Source organism: Mizuhopecten yessoensis, unplaced genomic scaffold, assembly GCF_002113885.1.
Source record: "Mizuhopecten yessoensis strain PY_sf001 unplaced genomic scaffold, ASM211388v2 scaffold1501, whole genome shotgun sequence".
Classification (NCBI taxonomy): Eukaryota; Metazoa; Mollusca; class Bivalvia; order Pectinida; family Pectinidae; genus Mizuhopecten; species Mizuhopecten yessoensis.
Window position 1 is genome coordinate 49,356 of NW_018404078.1, and position 22,317 is coordinate 71,672.

A 22,317-nucleotide genomic window follows, 5' to 3' on the forward strand; every position below is an offset into this window, starting at 1 on the left:
GGGGGAGGGGGGTAAACCATCCAAGATGGCCGTCACTGCCTCTGATTGACCGAAATCATATCTATTAACAACATTCGTTCTACTTCATGGAACTTGATGAAACTCAGTGAAAGGGATGATAACGTCACACCGCTTGTTTTCGACAAAAAAATAATTCACTTTGAACTCAAAATGGCGGCCAAATGAAGGTTTCTTATTGGTCTATATTGAAATATCGTCCAATTTGGTAGAAATTAGGTATGAATGTGAAGTATGGCACTACAAACACAACTGCGGTGTTCCTTTTGTGAATAAACAAAATGGCTGCCATTTCCTGGCCTCTGATTGGTCAAAACAAAACAAATTGTCCGATTTTCATGAAATTTAGTATTTCGGATTTATCATGGGACACCGGTCACTTTCGTAACCTTTCGTAAGCCAAATGCAGGCTTCTGATTGGGCGAATTTAAATATCGTCCAATTTTGATGACATTTCGTATGTAGGTGTAGTATGGCACTACGAACACAACTGCGGTGATCGTTTTGTGTAAACAACAAAATGGTTGTATAATTAGTAGGGGGGGGGGGGACTTTCGCTATTGCTCGCAATTGCAATGCTAGTTATTATTATTATTACAAGCTAACCATTAATAAGATTTATATATATATATATTCAATGCCGCTGTGACTATTCTCCATAATTATGCTTATTGAAGAATTTAAAGAAACTGTGGTTAGGTATACATGTAGCAAACACTAGTGAAAGCAAGTGTGTTTTTTTTTATAAAGGCACTGGATCAGCCCAACAGAACTCAAAATATAAGTAGTGCATTTTCTAAACTACAGTGTAACAGTGATAGAGACCTAACCCCCGGGCATGGAAAGTTATCCAAAGCAAGCACTTTCATTGAGGAAGCACTGTATAAAGTCAAGAGTGTAATCAGCCCAAGAGAAATCAAGATATTGTGCATTAGTGCATTAAACAGATTTTCTATTTATAGAGACACACTGACCTTTGACCACTGGACCTAAACAGTTATCCCAAGCAGGCACTTTCTTCCATGAAGCACTCGATAAAATCTGAGTGTAATCAGTCCAACAGAATTTGAAATACAGTGCACAAACTGATGTTCTATTTATAGTAAGTGACCTTGACCTTTGATGTCAAAGGCTGAAAAGCTATCAAAAAGCTTAAACAAACATTTGATTACACTTGATAAAGTCCATGTATGCACACACACAAGGTTCTAAACTTAAAGTTGATAAGTTGACTTTAATATTCATATGGTTTTTCTGTATGTTATTACCATCTCCATAACATATTTGATGAAGTTGCCAAGTCTTTAAATTGAATCAGTTGATGATTTTCTATATATAGCAACAGTGACCTTGGCCTTGACCTTGGAACCCTGAAGCACAACAATGTCCGAAGTATACTCATACTTGACCTTTACATAAAGTTTGACCAAAATCCATGAACGAATGAAGTTGCTAAGTGTTTAAATTGAATCGAGACGGGACGGGACGGGATTATTTTCTATATATAGCAAATGTGTCGACCTTGGCCTTGACCTTGGATAACTGAAATACAAAGATGTCCAAAGTATACCTATACTTGACCTTTGTATAAAGTTTGACCAAAATCTGTCAATGAATGAAGTTGCTAAGTGTTTACATTGAATCGGGATGCGACGCGATGCGACGCGACGGGACAGGATGCCGCACCAGGGCAAAAGATCACTTGTCCTTGGCAGGTGAGCTAAAAACAGATAGAAGGACAGACAGACGTAAAATCTGATTACTATAGATGTGCAGGGGTCCTAACAACAAATTGTGTAATTGAATTGGAGAATCTCCCTTTGGGACCCCACTCCTCCCCCTAGAGAGCCAGAGTATTATGAGAGAGACCCTCTGTTAAACGGTATTCAGTCTTCTTAACCAAGTAATGCTCCAGACCATTGGTTTGAAAACATCATCAAGCCATACAGAAGGACTTCAAAGGATGTACTGTTTCAGGTGATTTATGTCCTCAGCCTGGGTCATATGAGGACGGGTGTCACCTATAGAAGAAAACTGCAATGCGAAGGAAGTACATGTGTTGACGGAAAAAATACAGTTACTTATAAAAAATTCCTATGTGCAAAGGGCTATAACTCCAGAAAAAATAGAACATGGACACTGGATTCTAACTCAAACTGTAAACCATTATGCATGTATACTAAGATGCAAATAATATGGAAAACAGTTAATTATTAGAATTTACTATGTGCAAAAAAACCATAACTCCAGTCAAAAATGGAATTTTAATACATGGTTCAAACTCTGTAATCTATTATGATAAAGCCACAAACAAAGTTTCAAATTGATATGGCAAGCGGTAGCGAAATAAGTCCAAAAAAAGGGTTATTTTGATAATTTCCTATGTGCGAAGGGCCATAACTCCAGCAACAAATGAAATATTGACACAGGGTTTGGACTCTAACTGTAATCAATTATGATAAAGCCACATACCAAGTGGCAAGCGGTAACGAACAAAGTATGGCAAACAGTTAATTATGTGTGAAGGCCCATACATGTAACTCCAGCAAAAAAAAATATATTGGCACGCAGTTTGAACTTGATCTGTAATCTATTATGATTAAGCCACATACAAAGTTACAAATAGATATGGTAAATGGTAGTGAAAAAAAGTCTGGAAAACTTAAATGTGACTGCCGCCGCCAACGACAACGTGTGATGACGGACAGACTGATCCTTCAGTGTTCGCCAGGCTTCTCAGGCGGCATGACTAATAAGGGAAGGCAGAACAGTGAAGAAAGAAAGGAAAATTTTAAGATCCTAAGTGTGTTGCAATGGGAGCAGAAGATCTATTTTGGTCTGTTCAATGTCCCCAAAGTAGGAGACATGAAAGAAAATCCCCGATTCTTCAGGCCCCCCCCCCCCATATTATATGTAAATTATGGTTTGACAGATTTTGACAAATTCGATGACTCAAGTAGAAAATTGTTTGAATCATGTAATCTTGAAAAAGAAAGCAAAGGGACATAACTCTTCAAGTAGACTCCAATTTAAGTAATTTGTGCTGATCTGACAGATCTGTCAATTCAAGATCTATCTATACACCAAAAGAATAAGAAGAATTACACATTATTATATGTTTCGCATGTCTGAAATTGTCTGACATTGTCAGGAAGAAAATCTACATTTTAAAGAAAGTGGTAGCTATGGGAGCACCCTATATATGTTATAAACATAAAAAGTATAGGTATCTTGCAAAACAATAAGCAAATTTCGCAAAACCACCAATTCTCAAAAATCACCTAAACATGACATATTTTATCTAAAAGAAAACTTGGAATACATAGAAGTAACAAACTATATCCGATATATAACAGAAAGGAATGTGAGGAAATCATGCGAGGAACACAACTCACAGAAATATTATCCAAAGGAAGACAATCAATCATAACTACACAAATACTTAAGAGTACATAGCAAGTGTTCCCAGTTTAAAACAGAGAGTATGAGTATTACTTGAAACTTTAAATTATAAAAGAAACAATTCTCAGGGATACCATCTAAATGAAAATTAATTGATTGATAAAACAGTCGAGATGCATTGAAAATCCTCCCCACACGGAAAGTGAAACAAACATTACAGTAAAATGTTCAAACCTGGCCTGCATGGTGTAAAGTTTCACCTTTTGACCTTTTGTAACTTTCAGCTTTCTTGGCGAATTTTTCCGCATTGTTAAATATCTCCCATTCTCATCAGATGTATATGAAGTGCGTAACAAATGGAAAAATAAAAATATGAATGATAAACTGCCAGAATAAGATGTATAGGAAAGCAAACAAAGGGGCACAACTCTTCGAGTTCGTGAAAATCCAGCCCTTACTTTCTTCTATTTTTAGGATGCTTCTACACCAAAGTCAAATAACTTTGGCTATTTCAACTTCTGACAGGTCAATGACCCATGATGAGACTTTTTTAGCCGGCAAAAGTCAGACCAAAAAATACTGCAGTGCAATTTTATGTCAACTTATGTATTAGTGGATTTGAACACCATTGTAAATATGAATGTTGACCAGAAATATTTTAACATTTAAGCGAACATATATATTTTTTTTACAATCCTTTTAATAACAGATTTAGGGATTGAAGAGTTCAAATGTTGTTTGTTGATGTTTAGTTGATCGAAGAGATACATGTATAACATTTTTTTTAAACACAGTATTCTAAAAGATATGATTAAGGTTTCAGACTCATTTCAGTTATCAGTATCTTGTGAGGAAACTCCATGTATTGTAGCAGAAAAATGTCAACAAATAATATGAAGAGTAGTGCAGTTGATATAGAAAGTTCAATTCCTGCTATATATTTGTAGTAAAGCTGTCAAAGAATCAGATATTTGGCAGACCTTTCTGATACATATGACTTAAAAGTGGTTGCAAGGATTTATAAAATCCCAAAAAACAAACTGATTCCTATCCCTTATACAGAGAACAGTGTTGAAAAATAGATGAACTGAAGGTACTGAAAATAACGTCAGGTAATTCGGGTAAAATGGACTTCCATCATGATTTTACATATTCATAATGTGTTTATACACCCTCCTTTAAGAAAAACACATTCCATACATGTTTTCAGCTTGTTTTTGTTGTCATTATCTGTCCAGCCTGTAACATCTCATCTTTGCTAGCCAAGCGTTCATTTTGTATTCACATATTCATGTATTCAACCTTAGCAGATTTAGCCTTGTTCTCTAAGCTTTCAAATTATTGAACCTGGCACAGGGATTTGGCTCGATTACCATCCTATGGTCCACATATTTTTTTTATATCATACTTTATATGATACACATATGTGAACTGAGGGTTAGAAATTTATATACCAAGTTCCTGTGCATGTAAATAATAATGGCGGCGCCCAGTACCAAGTTCGACTATGTCATGATTTATATAAAAAAAACCAAAGGAGGGCAATACTTATTTTCTGTATATGATCAGTTGGTATAGATAATTGGCCATATTCTAACTGTAAATGATAACCAAGGGAAATACATAGGCGACCAGTGCTGAAATAATCTTGAAAGTTTAAAGTTTTGCTAGTAAAGTGTCTATGCAAGGTGGCAGGGGAGGGAAATTAAACACAAGGCTAAATCTGCCAAGGTTGAATAGTACAAATTTAAATTATGAACCCTTGGCTATTGAAGATGGTGAGATAACGGGGTTCGATTGTAAAATAAGATGTGTATTCAACAGTATGCGCCAGTGAAATTACACTATAAAGTCAGCATCAGTCCTGCGCTATCACAAGGAGACAAACATGAACATACCACAGACTCCCAAAACACAAATTAATTATGCACAAACTCACCACACGCATGCATCTAGCAAATTGGGGAGGCCGTCCTTAAATGACCATTTATAGCTGTTGATAGGACATACATTAAACAACACTAACTCAAACCTGAAGTTCATTTTGACATAAAGATCTTATTTATTTGGATAATTTTATGGAAATGATGACTTGTTATTTTAAACAAATGATTTGTTAATTTCAGCTTGCATGCACTGTATGAATGTTATTTTAATAACATTGTACCCATATGAGTCCATGATTGTCGTGAAGTGGTGCTTTATTTGAATTTAATACATTTGATGCTCTATTACTTGACCTGGAACGCATTCGTAGCCATACCGAGACAATTACAATACTGTGGTATAACTGTTTATATATTGTGTACATAGTTTAAGCGTCTGCGAAACCAGCTGTTCTAACTTCCAAACGTCCAGGTGACGAGAAAGAACATGAGAGGAATGTTTCTGACTTTTGACAGGAGCTGTAGGCAATTAACACTTTTCAATTTGTACTATTCTTCTTTTTGGATAACGATGCTTTAACTTGTAAGCGAAAATACATCACTGGCGTCACGAGCAGCATCGATACTAAAAACTTCCTTTAATATTAACGGCTGCCAAATCCATGCTCCTGGTTACAAATAAATGCTATGTCCCAATCACCTGCCCTCTGGACTGGTTTTTAAGTAAGTTGTTTTAATGCCAAATTTTGTACAGCATGATTATTTAGCCTCTTTATCTTAATCCTTCCAGCGTAGGTAACTTGTGATAAAATTTGTTGTTTGCCTTACACTGTCACAATGTTTTACCATTTACATATATATATATGTTTGTCGAAATACAAGCTCCTCTGAGCTTATGTTAACTATGACACATATTCAACGTAAAATAATTATTCTTTTATTTTGAAGTAATATGCCACTATGCTTTTATCCGATAATTTTAAGATAAAAAAAACAACAACACACACAAGCTTTTAATCACGAACTTTTCCTCGAATGCGCTTATGTATAATCTTCGGCACGATGAAGGACACAAGTTAAGGTATATTGTTGATGCCGACATGTACAAATGTATGTGAACTGTAAAACGAAAGTAGGCCTGCGCGATCGCAAACATTTCATGCTGATATTTTCGTATAAATGTATGTTAGTACTTGATGTGATAGCAATGGATTAAACGAGTGTTACCTTGTGTTGTATTCTAGCACATCAGTGTCTCAATACATACGGTATTAATCTGTTAATGTTCGATAAACGTGTGTTTATTATTTCGGTCCTGATTATGTTGTGAGGTATTTCCGGGTCACGTTCTCGTATCAAGTGCGCTTCCGGTTACGTCATAAAAAGCAAAATCTTTTTGATATTTATTAACTAAAGATAGTTTAAAGAATAAACGAGTCAATAAAAACAATATCAATACATTGTAAATATTATTTTCTTGAATGTTCGCGAAGCAGACGACGTTTGATCATAATCTGGAAACTAGAACATTTTTTCAAATAAAATTTGTTTTAACATTTGAAAGAAAAAGTTTGAAGGGGAATTTTTTTTTTTTTTTTTTTTTTATGAATTAATGAAAGTGATACAAAAAAGAAATATAGTAAATGATTGATAGTAAATTAATCAAAAACATCATCCTTAGAGAGTATGTTCTGGGCATGATCGTTTAGAAGCTTTGCAATACTTCCAACTCTTTCAAACGCGCATCAGCCCGAGATTAGACCCTGTTTACAAAATGGCGACTGGAAGTAGCAAGGCGGATTAAATTGGAACTTCAATTGTGAATATTTCGGCAAGTAAGCATTGTTCACAAAGTCCATGTGGTCTGTTCATCTAATTTAGTCAAGATGTACTCAGATCAGTCGTTGTTTAGTCGCTAGGGTCATTCACAAAAAAAAGAGGATTATTATATAAACTTATTGTAATTATTTCTTCCACTTTCTCCTGCCGACGAGGTTTCTAACATTTTTCTCGAAAATCGTAGGGCGGAATTCAACGAAACTTTACAAGATTGGTCGTGCATGACAGGCGGTGCGCAAGAGAATTTTTGTTTTACGATCGGTCAACCGAATGATCGGCCGGACGGCGGCCTCTGATTGGTCGAAATTTAGATATAGTTCGATTTTGATGAAAATTGGTATAGGGATATTAGGTGACTGTGAATTCAACCGCATAGGTTTCGTTGCCATAGCAACAATATAGCTACCAAAAGAAGGCTTATGATTGGTGGAAATTGAGATATTGTTCGGTTTTGATGAGAATTGGTATATAGGAGAATAAGGGGACTGCAAATTCAACCGCATTCGTTTGGTTGCCATAGCAACCACATGGAGGCTTCTAAATGGTCGAAATTTAGATATATTTCGATTTTTATGAAAATTGGTATATATGTGTATTAGGGGACTGCGAATAAAACTGCATACGTTTCGTTACCATATTAACCACACGAAGGCTCCTGATTGGTGGACATTCAGATATTGTTCGATTTTGATGAAAATTGGTATATAGGGGTATAAGGGGACTGCGAATTCAAACGCATAGGTTAGTTGCCATACCAACAACACAGAGGATTCTGATTGGTTGCAATTGAGAAATTGCTCAATTTCCCTGAAATTTTGTATGTACATTGTAGGTGTACTATGGCAATGCGATCCTTTTCTGATGCATCTTTGCGACTATAGGGGCAGTTTGGGGGACATCTGTAATGGTCCCCCATTACAATTAGTACTTGTTAGTTTTTCATTTATGTTGAGCATGTCCTATTTTACCAAATTTCCGTTAGGAAGTGGGAGAAAAGGAGTAAAGCAATAAATAGGTATGAACTAATGCGAATTTCCTCTCCCTTAAAAGATTCCTTATATTAATCATTTATTTAAAACATAGCACATATTAAAACATATCAAATTTTAAAAAAAAAATCACCTATCTTGACACGATTTATTATAGGTTCCAGCAAATATAACGAGCACATCCTCCTTTACAACAAAGGACAACGTAAGAGAGTGCGTCTGTCAGGTAGGTAAAACGATGCTGAAAGGCTAAATAGGGTTATCTGTATGCAAATTAGTTTACAGAAGAAAACGCAAACTGAACCCCCTTAACCGTGTCATTTGCTATAAAATATATTCATCCGGACTTTAGACCAATATAGTCTATAATGTTAAGAATTGACATATCCGATCGTTATAAATTCCATATGATATGACATTTTAATTTTGTGCTGTTTTTTATTTTGTATGTCACGTGTTACCTATGAAGTGTAAGACTAATCATTTATGCATGTTACGAGACCCAAATTTGGACTGATCGATCGATCATTGGTACAGAATGAAGTTTAAATATTTTCTACATCGGAACACCCCTAGTCTTTAACCTGTGCATTTGTAATTTCAATTTTGGTAAAATGTATATGTCTTATATTCTAAAGTCAGGAGAGTGTTAAAAACAGGCACACTATTTGATGAAATATCTTTAAAATTAAAGACAATGTGCAACTCTTCCATTTGAATATATCTCTATTGGTACTTTTGCAGATTTGGAAACAAAACTCCGACCTTTAGTTTCCCAGAAATCAGGTATTAGTATTAAACATTACTTAAACTATTAAATAACCATATATCAATGCATATTTGATAAGGAAAACGAAAACAAGCAAACTACAAAATATATCAATAAACGACTATTTAGATTGTGTAGAGTCATGACAAACCTATAAATGAGATATAAAGAAATGAAATATTTTCAAAATACTACAATTTCTTTTCCAGATGGCCTTAGCGAAAAAGAAATACAAAAAGTCATAGATGATATTGTGTATAAACTCCGCATGGAATGTAAGTGACTACCGCTTTTTCCCCATTAAATATAAATATAGATGTGATATATATAAAATACAAAATACAAAATAAATATTCGCAAACACATTGAATCATAAAGCGTTTCCTACGGAGACTTATTGCCAATATTGTAAAAGTGGAATATTTTGCGAGTGAAAATGTTCCCTATGAACTGATCGAAGTGTAGAAAATTTCGCGCTCGCATTAGTTCTAAAATCCATATATATTAATTTCCTCAAAAGGTTATAAAAATTTACTTAACGAGAAAAGGGAGAACATTTCAAAATCGCAAAGATGTCCACCGTTACAGTATATATATATATCGATAAATACTATCATCACGAACTTATTGGTATGTGGACAGCATAAATAATATTATTGAAGCAATTGCGTGTAAATATATCACCTGCGATGAATTGTTGGTGGTTTTGGTACAAAATTTCAAATTGTTTTCAACAGAACTGTCTGCTGTTTATTTATCTATTTTTTTTTCAATTCATAGAACACTTTATACTAACACCAATGCAAGGTCAGCGCGACATTTTCTGACCTACTTACATATTTGATGGTATAATATTTTATTTTTTGCAGCTGCCAAGCGAATGCAAAATGAAGAAGCAGATTCATTCCACTTAGGTAAGAGTTCATCTTTTTGTTTTATGTATACGTATACGTGTATTTTCACACAGTGCACTTTTACTCTTTCGAATCAATTCCTCTGATGAGAGAAAGTTAAATGTTGATTGCATCAACAAGTTTACATTAGATGGTATGAAACGGCTGTATTAATTGGATCGATGTATATTTGTTGATAACCGATCTGCAGTTTGTATGTTTTTAGATTTGGTTAACATTTAGAGAGTAAAATGATTTACCGCCCACTGAAGCAATTTGTATGTTTTTAGATTTGGTTAACGTTTAGAGAGTACAATGATTTACCGCCCACTGAAGCAATTTGTATGTTTTTAGATTAGGTTAACGTTTAGAGATTACAATGATTTACCGCCCACTGAAGCAGTTGTATGTTTTTAGATTTGGTTAACGTTAAGAGACTACAAGGGTTTACCGCCCTCTGAAGCAGTGTGTATGTTTTTAGATTTGGTTAACGATTAGAGAGTACAAGGATTTACCGCCCACTGAAGCAATTTCTCTCCGTGATTGTTAGCATGGCCACACTACGTTAAAATCTTAACTTTTCGTCATCCTTCGTTATTTACAACTCTGATAATTTATTGATTTTGTGTATTCGGTAGAGTCTACAACCTTAGATGGTAAGTGTTATTTCATGACGAAAAAGCTTGGCTAGTAAAGATGTCAATATTTTTCTTCTTTGCTTTAAAGAACAATCAATATATTTTCTGCGGAATTTTTGCAGCATGTATTTCAGATATAATATCTTCCAAAACATTCGAGCCTTTACACATGTTTAATGCTTTAAAAATGCTTTAGACTAAGCTTTGTAGCTTAGGAGTGCTTGAATTAAGCCTTCAATACTAACAAGTCATTCTCTTCTCTCAGATACATGTATTTAGTACACGAACATGTTTAATAAAAGAGAAGCAATAGTTTGAGAATTTGAAAATAGCTTTATATCTCTTGGTCACGGACAGCAACCTGCTGACACTTGTAGAATTATATTTCATACAAATATATCAAATTTCAGAACGACAGAGAGGAGAAAATAATTTAATCTGATCCTAATTATTTTCAGTTTAATATATTTGTTTCAGAAACATGCAACAAGTTCAAAGTTTACTGTTTGAATATTCATCAAACTCGAACACCAATTCTCAAATCAAATAGATGCATTCACTTTGTCATCTACGTTTTGACAGGATGAAGCTTGCGTTTAAGCTACATTTGTTATTAACAGATGCAATGTATTGTTGATATTATGCACCTTAATTGAAATCGAACTGAAAACCATTTTTGGCAAACTTTATATACATATATAATATATACGCTATATCATTAATTTCTGATTTCTTCAGGTAATCGTCATCTCGAGTTTGGTCATCCAATGGTTACTCGTGCCGGAGTGAGCGGATTTCAGAAAAACGAAGGTAGAGTAATTATAATTATTTACCCTAAAACACACAAGAAATAATGCAATATTTTCTTCATAATTATGAAAATCAAATGGAATGAAATAACTGTTATTTCAAAGTTGATAATCTGTGCGTAATTATAAAAGTTTACACTTATTGGCTTATTAGGGTGTTATACTCCGCTAATTATGTTAATACAGGTATCATAATTATTTTATCTCCCTAACCTTTCCATAAATAATTTGTTTTCTGTTGGTGAATGTGCTAAAAATAAATCTGTTTTAATTAGGTACAATACTTATCGGCATTATATAATTGGGAGGCTATTAGTGTGTAACCTTCGTCAATATGTCTTTGATATCGGCGTTCTGCAGCCTCCGTTTATTTTATCATTACATAGTCTTGCATATAGCCAAAGTAGTTTAATTGTCGCTTTTCGAGTAGCAACATCAATTACACTCGCCATGGCCGTATGAGCTATAATAACAAGTGAAAATGATTTCGTCATACGAAACTGGAATGATATCGTTTTTATATACGAATATCGATTAACTAGTAAAACATATCCATTCCCTCCTTACTGGATTGATTATACCCCTTTTTATGAACCTACGATTTCCTTTTTTAATTCGACTTATAGAATACAACTTAGTTCTTCTAAGTATTCTATTAGCGATAGACACATTTCCCCAACAGCAAAGGCTTATTGACAATAAAAATGTCTTAACTTACTTACCTATCTTTATGATTGTGCTTATATATCGCACATGTAACATGGAAGAAGACCTTGGTAAGCTTTCCTGCTGTTTGCTCCGTTCGAAAATATGTACCTATTCTAATAGCAATATGAGCTTTCTAGGGCGCAAAATCAAAATAATACTTTGCCCGTCGAAATTAGACTAAAACTATTAATTAAATTCTCATTTTGTTTTATTTTTTAATGTCCTGATCTTCAGGATTTCTTTCAAAATTGATAGTAAGACATCTGTTCGTCCCCTTTTCAACCTTTTAAATTTTCGAGGTTGATTGCACATACGAAAGACATTTTGGCACAATTATAAAACTTTTCAAATTGCAAACATCTTTTTATTGTGTATCTGAGATTGCAACAAATGGACCAAAAACATGTTTTTTGACATCCAGTCATTTTTATTTGATATGAAAACCAAACAAAATAATACTTTGTATGGTTATAATTATGCTTATTAAATTAAGGTACATACAAAGTATCAGTTAATTAGTTAATTAACCTATACCACTTTACCACAATCGCTTTCCTTTATTGACTTAAGTATATGTTTAATTTTGTTCTTCTTCCATTGGTTGATCAGGTGGCCAGTCAGCGATTAGTAACTTCGGTAAGTAAGGTTTTAACAATATGTTGAGGTGTTTGGCAATGGTTTGGTTGGTATTTTCTTATCAGTGCCAGTTCGCCTCCCGAAGTCAAGGTCAGCGTCAAGGTCAGCGTATATACAGGATTTATAACGTTTACGTCAAAGATGTCGTTATGTCAATTGACCGATCATATAATAAACTTTTATTTATTTTACAAATATGAAACAAGTTATTCAACTTATATAATTACTCGTAATGGCCCGAATGTTAGCTTGCGGATGTTCTTAATGTGGGAGGAAAACCGGAATACCCAGAGAAAAGCCACGTGGTCGGGCAGGTGACTCCATATCTTTTCACGTCCGATCGGAGAATCGAACCCCGGCCGCCTTGGTGAAAGGCAAGAGTCGTTATCTACTGCGTCACCCCACCGTTTAAAGAATAGATTGATATATATATATATTTAGGACGTCACCACTGTGCTTTAAAACCATTTGACCAATGCAAAAATGGTTAATAGTGATGTCAGAACTGCTACATTTGTTGAAATACCAATAAACAGCAAAATCTGATAAATCACAAGTCTATCTGCCTCCATTAAGAGAAGGTACTGACAAAGAATCGTTTTCCATTAATCCTATCGAGAATTATTTCCAAATGAAATGGCTAGATTACTGAAATTATTTGAAATGACATATTGAACCCCGACAACCCCTTCAAAATGTTTAGTTGGACATCAGAATTAACGAGACAAACTTATCAGTATTCATTTTATGTTAGTCATTGGTAGGTCCTCTTTGATAGAGTTACGGAGAACTACGTTTTCAAAGGGTTGTTCTGTTCCTGATAGCGTGGTAAGTAAGGGGTAGAAAAGTTAATCAGATATCTCACTATTTGCAGAGCCATCAAGTATGCTACTTTCCACACTGGCTACGCTTGTCAACCACAGAGACGGAGGCGGTATTGCACAAGGTTGGTGATATTTAATTTAAATGAAATTACGTTCGTCGTTGTTGTATTGCTACTGCTGCGGTTACAGATGAAAAGCAAATATTTTTATAGTGAATTTATACAAAACAGTACGTAAAGGACTTGGATGATTATTTGGAAATTGTATATGTCCTTTTTTTTTTTTTTTTTTTTATCTAATTGAAGTATACGAATCCGATGCATACAGTTGAGGGATTGCATAGCGTTACACGTTGTGTTGTGTGCTCTCGATGACACAGTGTGATTATAGAGTGCTGTGCGATACATGTAGCTATATTACAGTTATTTGATAGGTATCCCAGCTAATAGATATTATGGAATGATCTGTGAATAAATACGATTTCGTATTTTAAATCGTATCTTCATGATTTAAGTATGTTGCTATATTTCAGTCAGATTAACTTTACTTCATATGTCCCCCACTTCCGTTTTTATTCGTCATTTTTACGTGTTACAGGAAGTACCACCGGAACAGCGTCAGCATCCGAAACAACGAACATCGCGGGAGCAGACAACTCCGGTGCAGCGACGGGAATATCAAGTAGTTATATTTAAATTTAAAACTGCCCATTTATATCGAGTTTTAAACATCCACGGACATATACAGGCGCGGACATATGTGTACATCAAGAAATGTTTTTCAGCAGCGTTCGCATTAGTTAGAATTCCTCTCACCGAAAAGTATATATAATCAAAACGTTTATCGTTCCACAATACGTTGTAAATATCAACAGAATAGATTTGTCACATCTTGGCGCAGTCATTTTATTAGAAATGTTACCCCAGCATCGAACGTTGTGAAACATATTATCTTTTTGCCTTGATGAATGTCCTTATTGAAATTTAAAAAAAGCTTCTGAAAATCTTTCTCATTCTCTCAATCGACAGGATAGTGAAAATAATATATTTCACCTACTTTTAAGAACGCCATGTTAATCGTTGAAATATCATGTTTCGGAAATTATAAATATCAACAGACTGACTAATTTACAATATCAATTAGCAAGAAAAGTATATCAGAAAACTACGCTTATAAAATTTAAGTTTCTAAAAAAACAATTTTACATAAAGCAAGGATAATATCAACGGTAACATGTTATGTCTAAAAGAATCATTGTTTTAAAAAAAGAATATTGAATTAAAATACTATTTGCTCTAATTTTGAATAATATTATAAATAAAAATAAAATATAAATAAATAAATATACAACATTTGATATAGCTCCCTATCTAGCTAACATAAGCCACTCTTAAGCGCTTTACAGTACATAGATATACAATTTTAATACAGTCAATACAATTAGCATATATATTAATCAATACAATATTGAAGAATTCGCAGGAGCTGCCTTATCATGCGCTAACTACTAGCCATATGCCACCTGGCTAATATCTCCCTATGTGTGTATGCCTGTGTGTGTGCTGGAGATATATTGTGTTCTGTTTGTAAAGGGACCGTGCTTCCAACGGTATCATTTATAGTGCAACCTCACTTGAATGGTACAGCACAGATACCGCAACACCCACCCCAGACCATTTTATACTCCACTTGGGTTGTTGGAGTTGTGTCGGCAGGAGAAAAACACTTTCTCTAACATTCCATGCGTACGGCGACTTCGGGGATCGAACCACGGCCGCCTGCTTGGATGGCCGGAGTGTTAACCACTCGACCAATCCGCCCATATTGCCTTGGAAAATACTGCCGCTATGCATTCTTTATGCAAAATAACATATCATTTTTTGGGTATTAATTTACAGAACCGTCAGGATTCCTTGACTCATTCTTCCCCGTCACACAGGGACAGACTGGTCCATCAGCAGACCCACAATATGCAGGGAAAATGAGTAAATATTCATGATCCTTCTCTAGACAAACATATATACCGTAATTGTGCTATTATTTGTCAAGCAAAATTCATTAACCGTTCGAGCGTTCTGTTTTTTTTACGATTATAACATATAAGCTACGCAAATAAGCAACGCATTAACACGAATGTATTTTTACAAGTATGTAAATTCAAACACCCACGTTTATCAATATAAATGTCAAATACATTATGTTTAGAAGGTGAATACCATAATTACTCGCAATGAGTTTCGCTGTGTAATTTTGTATGAGTATCGGGTATATAATGTTGAATGAGAGTTGGGTGCATTGTTTGTCGTAATTATTTGAAATGTGTTCTGTCGTGTTTAATGAAAACAAAACCTGTTAATTATTGTTGTACAAATAAGGTGCTGCGGAAGCATTCAGAATCGCAGCCATGTCCTCGCTCATTGGTGGTAGTAGTGTACCAACTACACCTACAACTGGCGGCCAAACAGCAAACACTAATAGTGGTTCTAAAACCATCACAACTGTGACGTCAACGACAGGCACTAATAGCGGGTCAGCGGCAGGTGCCACAGGTGGTTCACCGAAAATTACTAACAGTGGGTCAATGACAAGCCATACTAGCGGTACCAACAAAGCCTCTACCAACACAATAGGTAGTCTAGATCTGTCCAGTATTGGTGCTAGCGAACCAACACAACAAGGTACATCAACTTTTTAATTCCATTAGCGTGTTGTTAAGCTAACATATGTTAAAGATATTTTTTATTTACATGGAGCCATTTTAAAAAAATAAGTTCTTCCTAGATTATACGTATGTGAATTTGTGATTATGGATATTATTATCGATGCTTTCGGAAAGTCGCTCTTTCATATTGGGTTAGTGATGCTGATTGTCGGCTTATGTAGATAAGATTTCATAGCAATCATGACGGTATTGTCATTATCTTTGATAAAATTGAAATATTGACTCAAATGAAATTATTGAAACAATGGATTTAAATTTATATGTTCTTCTCTTGCCAGTTTATTGTCTAAATTCCATTTTTAACTTTTTAAAAAGAGGCCAGTATTTTCAAAAGTGTGCAGTTAAATGGGGATTCATTTTATTAATTTCAAATAGTGTTTAAAGCGCTCAGTGTTGCATCTTAAAAAAAAGACTTAAGATCGCTTAGCAGTTTGTTTTAGAAAAATATCTTTTTGTGTCTTTATGCGATAGAAACAGCTAGAAATCTCTGCTTACTGAAAAAGGTACAATTTCCAGATTCGTCTCTATTATCAGATATTCATTACATAATTGTAGCTTAGTCCAATTAATTAATTTTATTCCAACAAGATTAACAGTATTGAAGTTGTAATATATACTACTTTACCCGTTCTGACAACACATTTATTTGTTCAATCCATGAAAAACCCTCTATGCTCTCCGCCGCTCGTCTTTTAGTCCTCATTTTATACAAATCATGCCTTCCAACAAACCTAATCGGTCTGAGTAGGAAGTCTGTCCAGACTTTTGGGGATATGTGTTTTCGGTTTGTTTTCATAGCTCTACAACTGCTGATTTAAAACAATATGTAATTAAATATCACATTCATACATATAAAAAATTAAATTGACACAGACAAATGATCGTTTTAATTATTTTTCGCCAAAATAAACATTTTGTTACTCCAATTTTCTGGAAGCCAAACATGATTTCATAACTCGTAGTAGCCCGTGGCAGTATGCCCCTCAATCTTTGTTCATCTAATGGGAAAAACATATATCCAACTCGAGATTGTCATTGATAAAATAAGCAGGATATATTTGATAATTAACTAGTACAATTAGAATGAATGGTCTTTATTGGTACAATTTCTATGTACATGCATCTATGATTGGTTTTACATGACTCACTGTTTATCATATAATCTATGATATTCTCATCAAACATTAAGATAAAATACAAGAGGAAGCGGTTGGAACAATGACATAATACGGTTTTTTTCTTTCTGCTTCGACAATATACTTTTTAAATATATGGTCCCATCCTGTTTCTATTGATCGTTCTCAAACTACTCCCGTGAAAAATACCACAATATGAAATTAATGATAGACATAGGACCAACGAAACAAGGAGATGTACAAATGCAGCTGATTTATATATAGCTCTGTTTCTAATAATTATCTATGAAACCTTAAATTTGAATTTAGAGATAAGACAAAAACAATCGTGCATTCGTGCAGGTTGGAACCAAAGTCTAGGTTATGTGACATCAGAAGCAAGCCATGTTAACTAAAATAAGTTACACATTATTTGCCCCGAGTAAGATCATTTGTAATAGGGAAATAGTCCTTTTTGTAAGGATCTGCATATGAATTACGTTCAATTCCAAATAAATCCAGTACATGGGCCTATTTAATATGTTAATAAACTAAAAAAAATATTGTTCGACAAACATGATATGTTAAATATGTTATTTAAACACCTAAACGATAATGATTATATTTGGCATATTTGACAGCGAAACAAACATCCAATGTGAATACCCACGAAACCATTATCACACAAACCGGCATCGAAACATCGCGCTCCTCTCAGGGGAGCGGCGGTGGAATTGGCTCATTGGACCTCTCTGGTATAGGCCCTACCAGCAATATCCCAGCCGCGTCCTCAAACCAAGGTATAGCTCTAAAAGATAAATACAGTAGAGGTTGTTTTATCGAGAAAATTAGCAAATAAAAATGAAACATTTCTTTGAATTTCGTTATCGTAGACATTTTTAAAACAAAGCGATGGCGTCAACAAATGATTATTACGCATTTTACACAATTAAACAGTTTGAATTATGAATTGGTACATATCTCCCATAAATTCACTGAATTGAATTCATAACAAATATTTGGGAATTACTTACATGGTTTTATAGTGTATGCCAGGGAAACGTTTCCATTCACTTTAACAGCCTGATAATCTCAAATTAAAATGAGAGTGTAATTTTTACAGCCATATATGCATTTTATAATTCCAGCAAATATGGCTTCTTCTACATCTACTTCTCAATTGGAACGTTTTATTACTTCGCAAAATAACCAAGGTCCTGCAGGAACAATGGGTGGTCAAGGTAGGACGTCACTGGACACTAGTAACAAAAAAAAAGTTGATTATAACTCATATGTCCAGCGAGATTCCACGGAATAGTTCAGTTTTCATAATACTCTTATCTTCTGGGTTGTTTATACTTTCAGCTTCATGCCATGATTAACTGCACTGATAGGTTTATTGTTTTAAATGTAAACTACAACATATATTGATATCGAAGGATTAATGATAACGATCATTCATTTATAGTTTTTGTATAAATAATAAATTTTCTCTACTCTTGTAAATCTCATTACTACGTCGCAAAACGTTCATAATGCTGGAGCCACAATGATAAGCCATGGCAGGTTATATTCAAATAACCACCGATATCAATATACACCATCCACAAATCAGCGAATAATTAACACATCTGCGTATGTTATTTTGGAATGTATATATAATTAGGTCAGAAAATATTAGAAAAAATATCGGCCTGAGTTAATTGATATCTTTTATTTTCCAATCCGGGTTATGTATTCCACCATAATATACCACCATAGGTATGTATGTACAATTATTTTAACAAGCAAATTGTTGTAAAGATGCGTTTTCTCGTCTATATCAGTGTCCATACGCCTATACTATGAAACGTGACCTAGATAATTGAACTATATAAAAAGGACTCTTCTTTTAGGTCGCCAAACATTTGGCTCGTGATACCTTAGTATTCCTTGTAAAATCAGCTACGCAATTTTTCATTTCTATACGCCATGTAAAACAGACATTGCCAGGAAGTCTTGTTTTATAATATAGGGGAGATATTTGTATTATTGTCAGTTATCACGAAATCAAGTTGAATATGTTCAAAATGATTTTTAGAACAAAGGTCATCCTCCCAAACAAATATGATCAGCAGTGCTGGGGGACCTACGTCAAACCAAGAACCAAATCCTAGACCATACAGACCATCTGGTACCGCTGCTGCTACAGGAGCGATAGCTAACCAGGGTGAGATTCTAAGAAAAGTTGAAATAACAATGCTGATAATATATAATGCATAACTTATATGGGGATATTTACCTCAGAATTACGAATTGTGATGGTTGGCATGTCTGTTATTACATCTGATTTTCTACATTATGCAGAATGCAGAAGAACTACGATTTATTAAGTAATCAAATCGAAATTATATATCATGGGTCTACTTTTCAGACAAAAAGATATTCTGGTTTGTTTTTAAGAAAAATACTTATTTAATAACATATTTCAAGGTTCATGGTTTAGAGATAACTGTTAGACGATTCTTAATCATTAATTTGTGAAACTAAATAGGACTTGAAGACGATAAGCTGTACAGTTTGTGTGAAACCAACTATTGATAAAGAAGTATGCAACGTTTGTACATATCTTTAAGCTAGTCAGTATGGTGATTTTTTATTTTTCCACACAGGAAAAACTCAACGAGCGTCGGAATTGATAGATCTTATCATAGCAAACGAAATGGACACACGAAACTCCATAGGTGGCAGCAGTGCAAATCAGGGTATGTCGGGATCTGTCGGAAACCAAGGTATGTTTTATACGTAGGTAGCTAACACATAAACAATTCCGATCGCATCGAACAATAAATTCATATCCACATTAGGCAATAGCTTGCCTGTCAAAACAAAACATCATCAACAAACACCTATATGCTAATTGGCTGTATCACCTGTGTTTGTACAAAGCTCCTCGTTTCGGCCAGGTGCGAGCTGAAGAATATGCGTGATCAATTTAAAATATCAAAAAATAAAAATTCCATGACTGCTTGTGTCATTCAGGTTTTCAATGATGCGGCTGGCATACAGGTGCATGTATTCAGACAATGTGCCAACAATAATAATCGAACACTGAGAATAAGAGTTAATTTATAAAAGAATTGGACACTACATACAAAACTGGATAACTGGATTGTGTGCATTTATAAGTGTGTGACAAAATTAATTTTTAGAACGTGAAATGACATCTGCACAGGGTCAGAGTACAAACATGCCAAACAATAGCAAAACAAAACAAAACGTAACGAGTTTTTATATTGTAACAAGATGTACTTGCTGTTCCACCCTACCCTATCCATTAAAAAACCCACATGATATTGATAACTTTCAACGATCGATCGCTATATTTCGATACTATTATTAAATTGTATTGTATTAAATATACAATGTTGTCTTATTTGTTTCATGTTCTACAAACAATAACATCATGACAAAAGTACAGTCAAATTCAGTTTCTTCTCAAAATAGTTAGTATCTTTTGTCATTTTATAAAACACAAAATCACGCTGGTGATGAAGGTTAGGTTTGACGACAGGGCTTTTACAGTGTCATGTAGTTTAAACCATATTTTATTCACGTCAATTAACATGTTCAATTACAAAGGACATTTTATTTTGATGAATGGGAAACAGTTAATGTACTTATGCATAGTCTTTCCCATCGTTAATACCTAACTAAGCTGATAATACATGTATACCTTTAGAGTGATAGTGTGAAAGTACATAAAGAACTGTTACGAATAAAAGATAGAACATGGTATTATGGGAAAATTTTAAAGTAACTGATAGAGTGTTATCCTGTTGGATTGAAAGTGAATTTTACATGACACCTTCATGAAGTTAAATTCTAATTGCTGTAAATCTTTTTTTTTTAAATTGACGTTTTACAATTTAATCGCACGTGAAAGATGCATCAGCTGAGACATTATCACAGGAGGATACTATGATTGTATAGTTGTCAATATGCCATCATTACAACGAATTAGTATAAGCTTTCTTCACAACTTAAATGTGTCTATATGTTATACAGCCAGAAATGATAGGCTAGCCTCTGCCATAACAGACATGATTACATCTAACAACGCGCTTCCGTCAGACACCCACACCACTACATCCATAAAGATGACAACGAAAGGTAACACCGGTACGACACCCACATAGACAACAATGAAAATCATCCAGATTATAAATATTAAAATGAATGAAAAATAAATATTCATTACACATACTCAGTAACATTTGCTTTCAAAAATGCATGTAATGCTGTGTTCTGAAATGATTAATCTGTTATTCAAAAATATAATTTTTACGTTTTCCATTAGTAATATTCTGGAACAATTAAGAAATATGATGGTTGGCAGTTACAGGTTTAAATGCGGCTGCCATAGCAGACGCTATTGCTGCCCATAATAGAATTGGCACTGAACCGACTTTCCCAAGTGCCAACATGTTAGGTACCTCGGAACGATATATTTGTATTTTTGGATTGATTGAACTGATGTACTCTACTTTGATAGTAACATACCAAATTGTACCAGCCGGATATAATACATGATTTAATTGCGGGTGAAGTTCAATATTCATCATAATGTATTAAGCTTTAATTGGATATTATCCATGTATGTTTAATATACCTTATATACCATCAAAGTCAAAGTTCCTTCCTGTTGCATCATCTTAGATATATAATCAATATTTTGTTCATGAAATAAAGACGCTTATAATATATATGAGAAAAATATTACTACTCCGTTCTATTAAATATGTTCGTCTTGAACTTAGTCTTTGATGAATATGACTAATCGCGAGGACACAAAAGCTCCTGTTTCCCTCAAGTAAACAAATGATGACACCCCTTTGTCACCAAGTACATAAACCCTGTAATCTTTTGTAAGTAATTTCACCTATGATATACAACATTCTATCTTAACATGTCGCTATAGAATACCATTCTTTATAAAGATTATCAAATACAAGTGAACAAAAAATTGTTTAATCAAAGACCTGTAATAATTTGGTATATACGTTTTTGGGCCAAAATCTTCCATTTTG

At 34.2% G+C, this 22,317-nt stretch overlaps 1 protein-coding gene across 9 annotated transcripts in view; it reads left to right on the plus strand.

The window, feature by feature from the left end:
• LOC110463190 (hornerin-like) overlaps positions 1-22,317 on the plus strand; it is a 65,185-nt gene that overhangs the window by 39,466 nt on the left and 3,402 nt on the right. For 4 of the 9 annotated variants that reach the window (XM_021517586.1, XM_021517603.1, XM_021517646.1 and 1 more), the window contains 16 exons: positions 8,292-8,360; positions 8,879-8,920; positions 9,113-9,178; positions 9,773-9,817; positions 10,435-10,452; positions 11,173-11,244; positions 12,561-12,587; positions 13,462-13,533; positions 14,009-14,092; positions 15,310-15,396; positions 15,787-16,089; positions 17,890-18,048; positions 18,397-18,489; positions 19,329-19,457; positions 19,900-20,019; positions 21,296-21,409. In XM_021517586.1, the coding sequence (XP_021373261.1) occupies positions 8,292-8,360; positions 8,879-8,920; positions 9,113-9,178; positions 9,773-9,817; positions 10,435-10,452; positions 11,173-11,244; positions 12,561-12,587; positions 13,462-13,533; positions 14,009-14,092; positions 15,310-15,396; positions 15,787-16,089; positions 17,890-18,048; positions 18,397-18,489; positions 19,329-19,457; positions 19,900-20,019; positions 21,296-21,409 (1,500 nt within the window). The remainder of the gene's footprint in view (positions 1-8,291; positions 8,361-8,878; positions 8,921-9,112; positions 9,179-9,772; positions 9,818-10,434; positions 10,453-11,172; positions 11,245-12,560; positions 12,588-13,461; positions 13,534-14,008; positions 14,093-15,309; positions 15,397-15,786; positions 16,090-17,889; positions 18,049-18,396; positions 18,490-19,328; positions 19,458-19,899; positions 20,020-21,295; positions 21,410-22,317) is intronic. The other 5 variants (XM_021517595.1, XM_021517621.1, XM_021517612.1 and 2 more) reach the window with 5 other exon arrangements.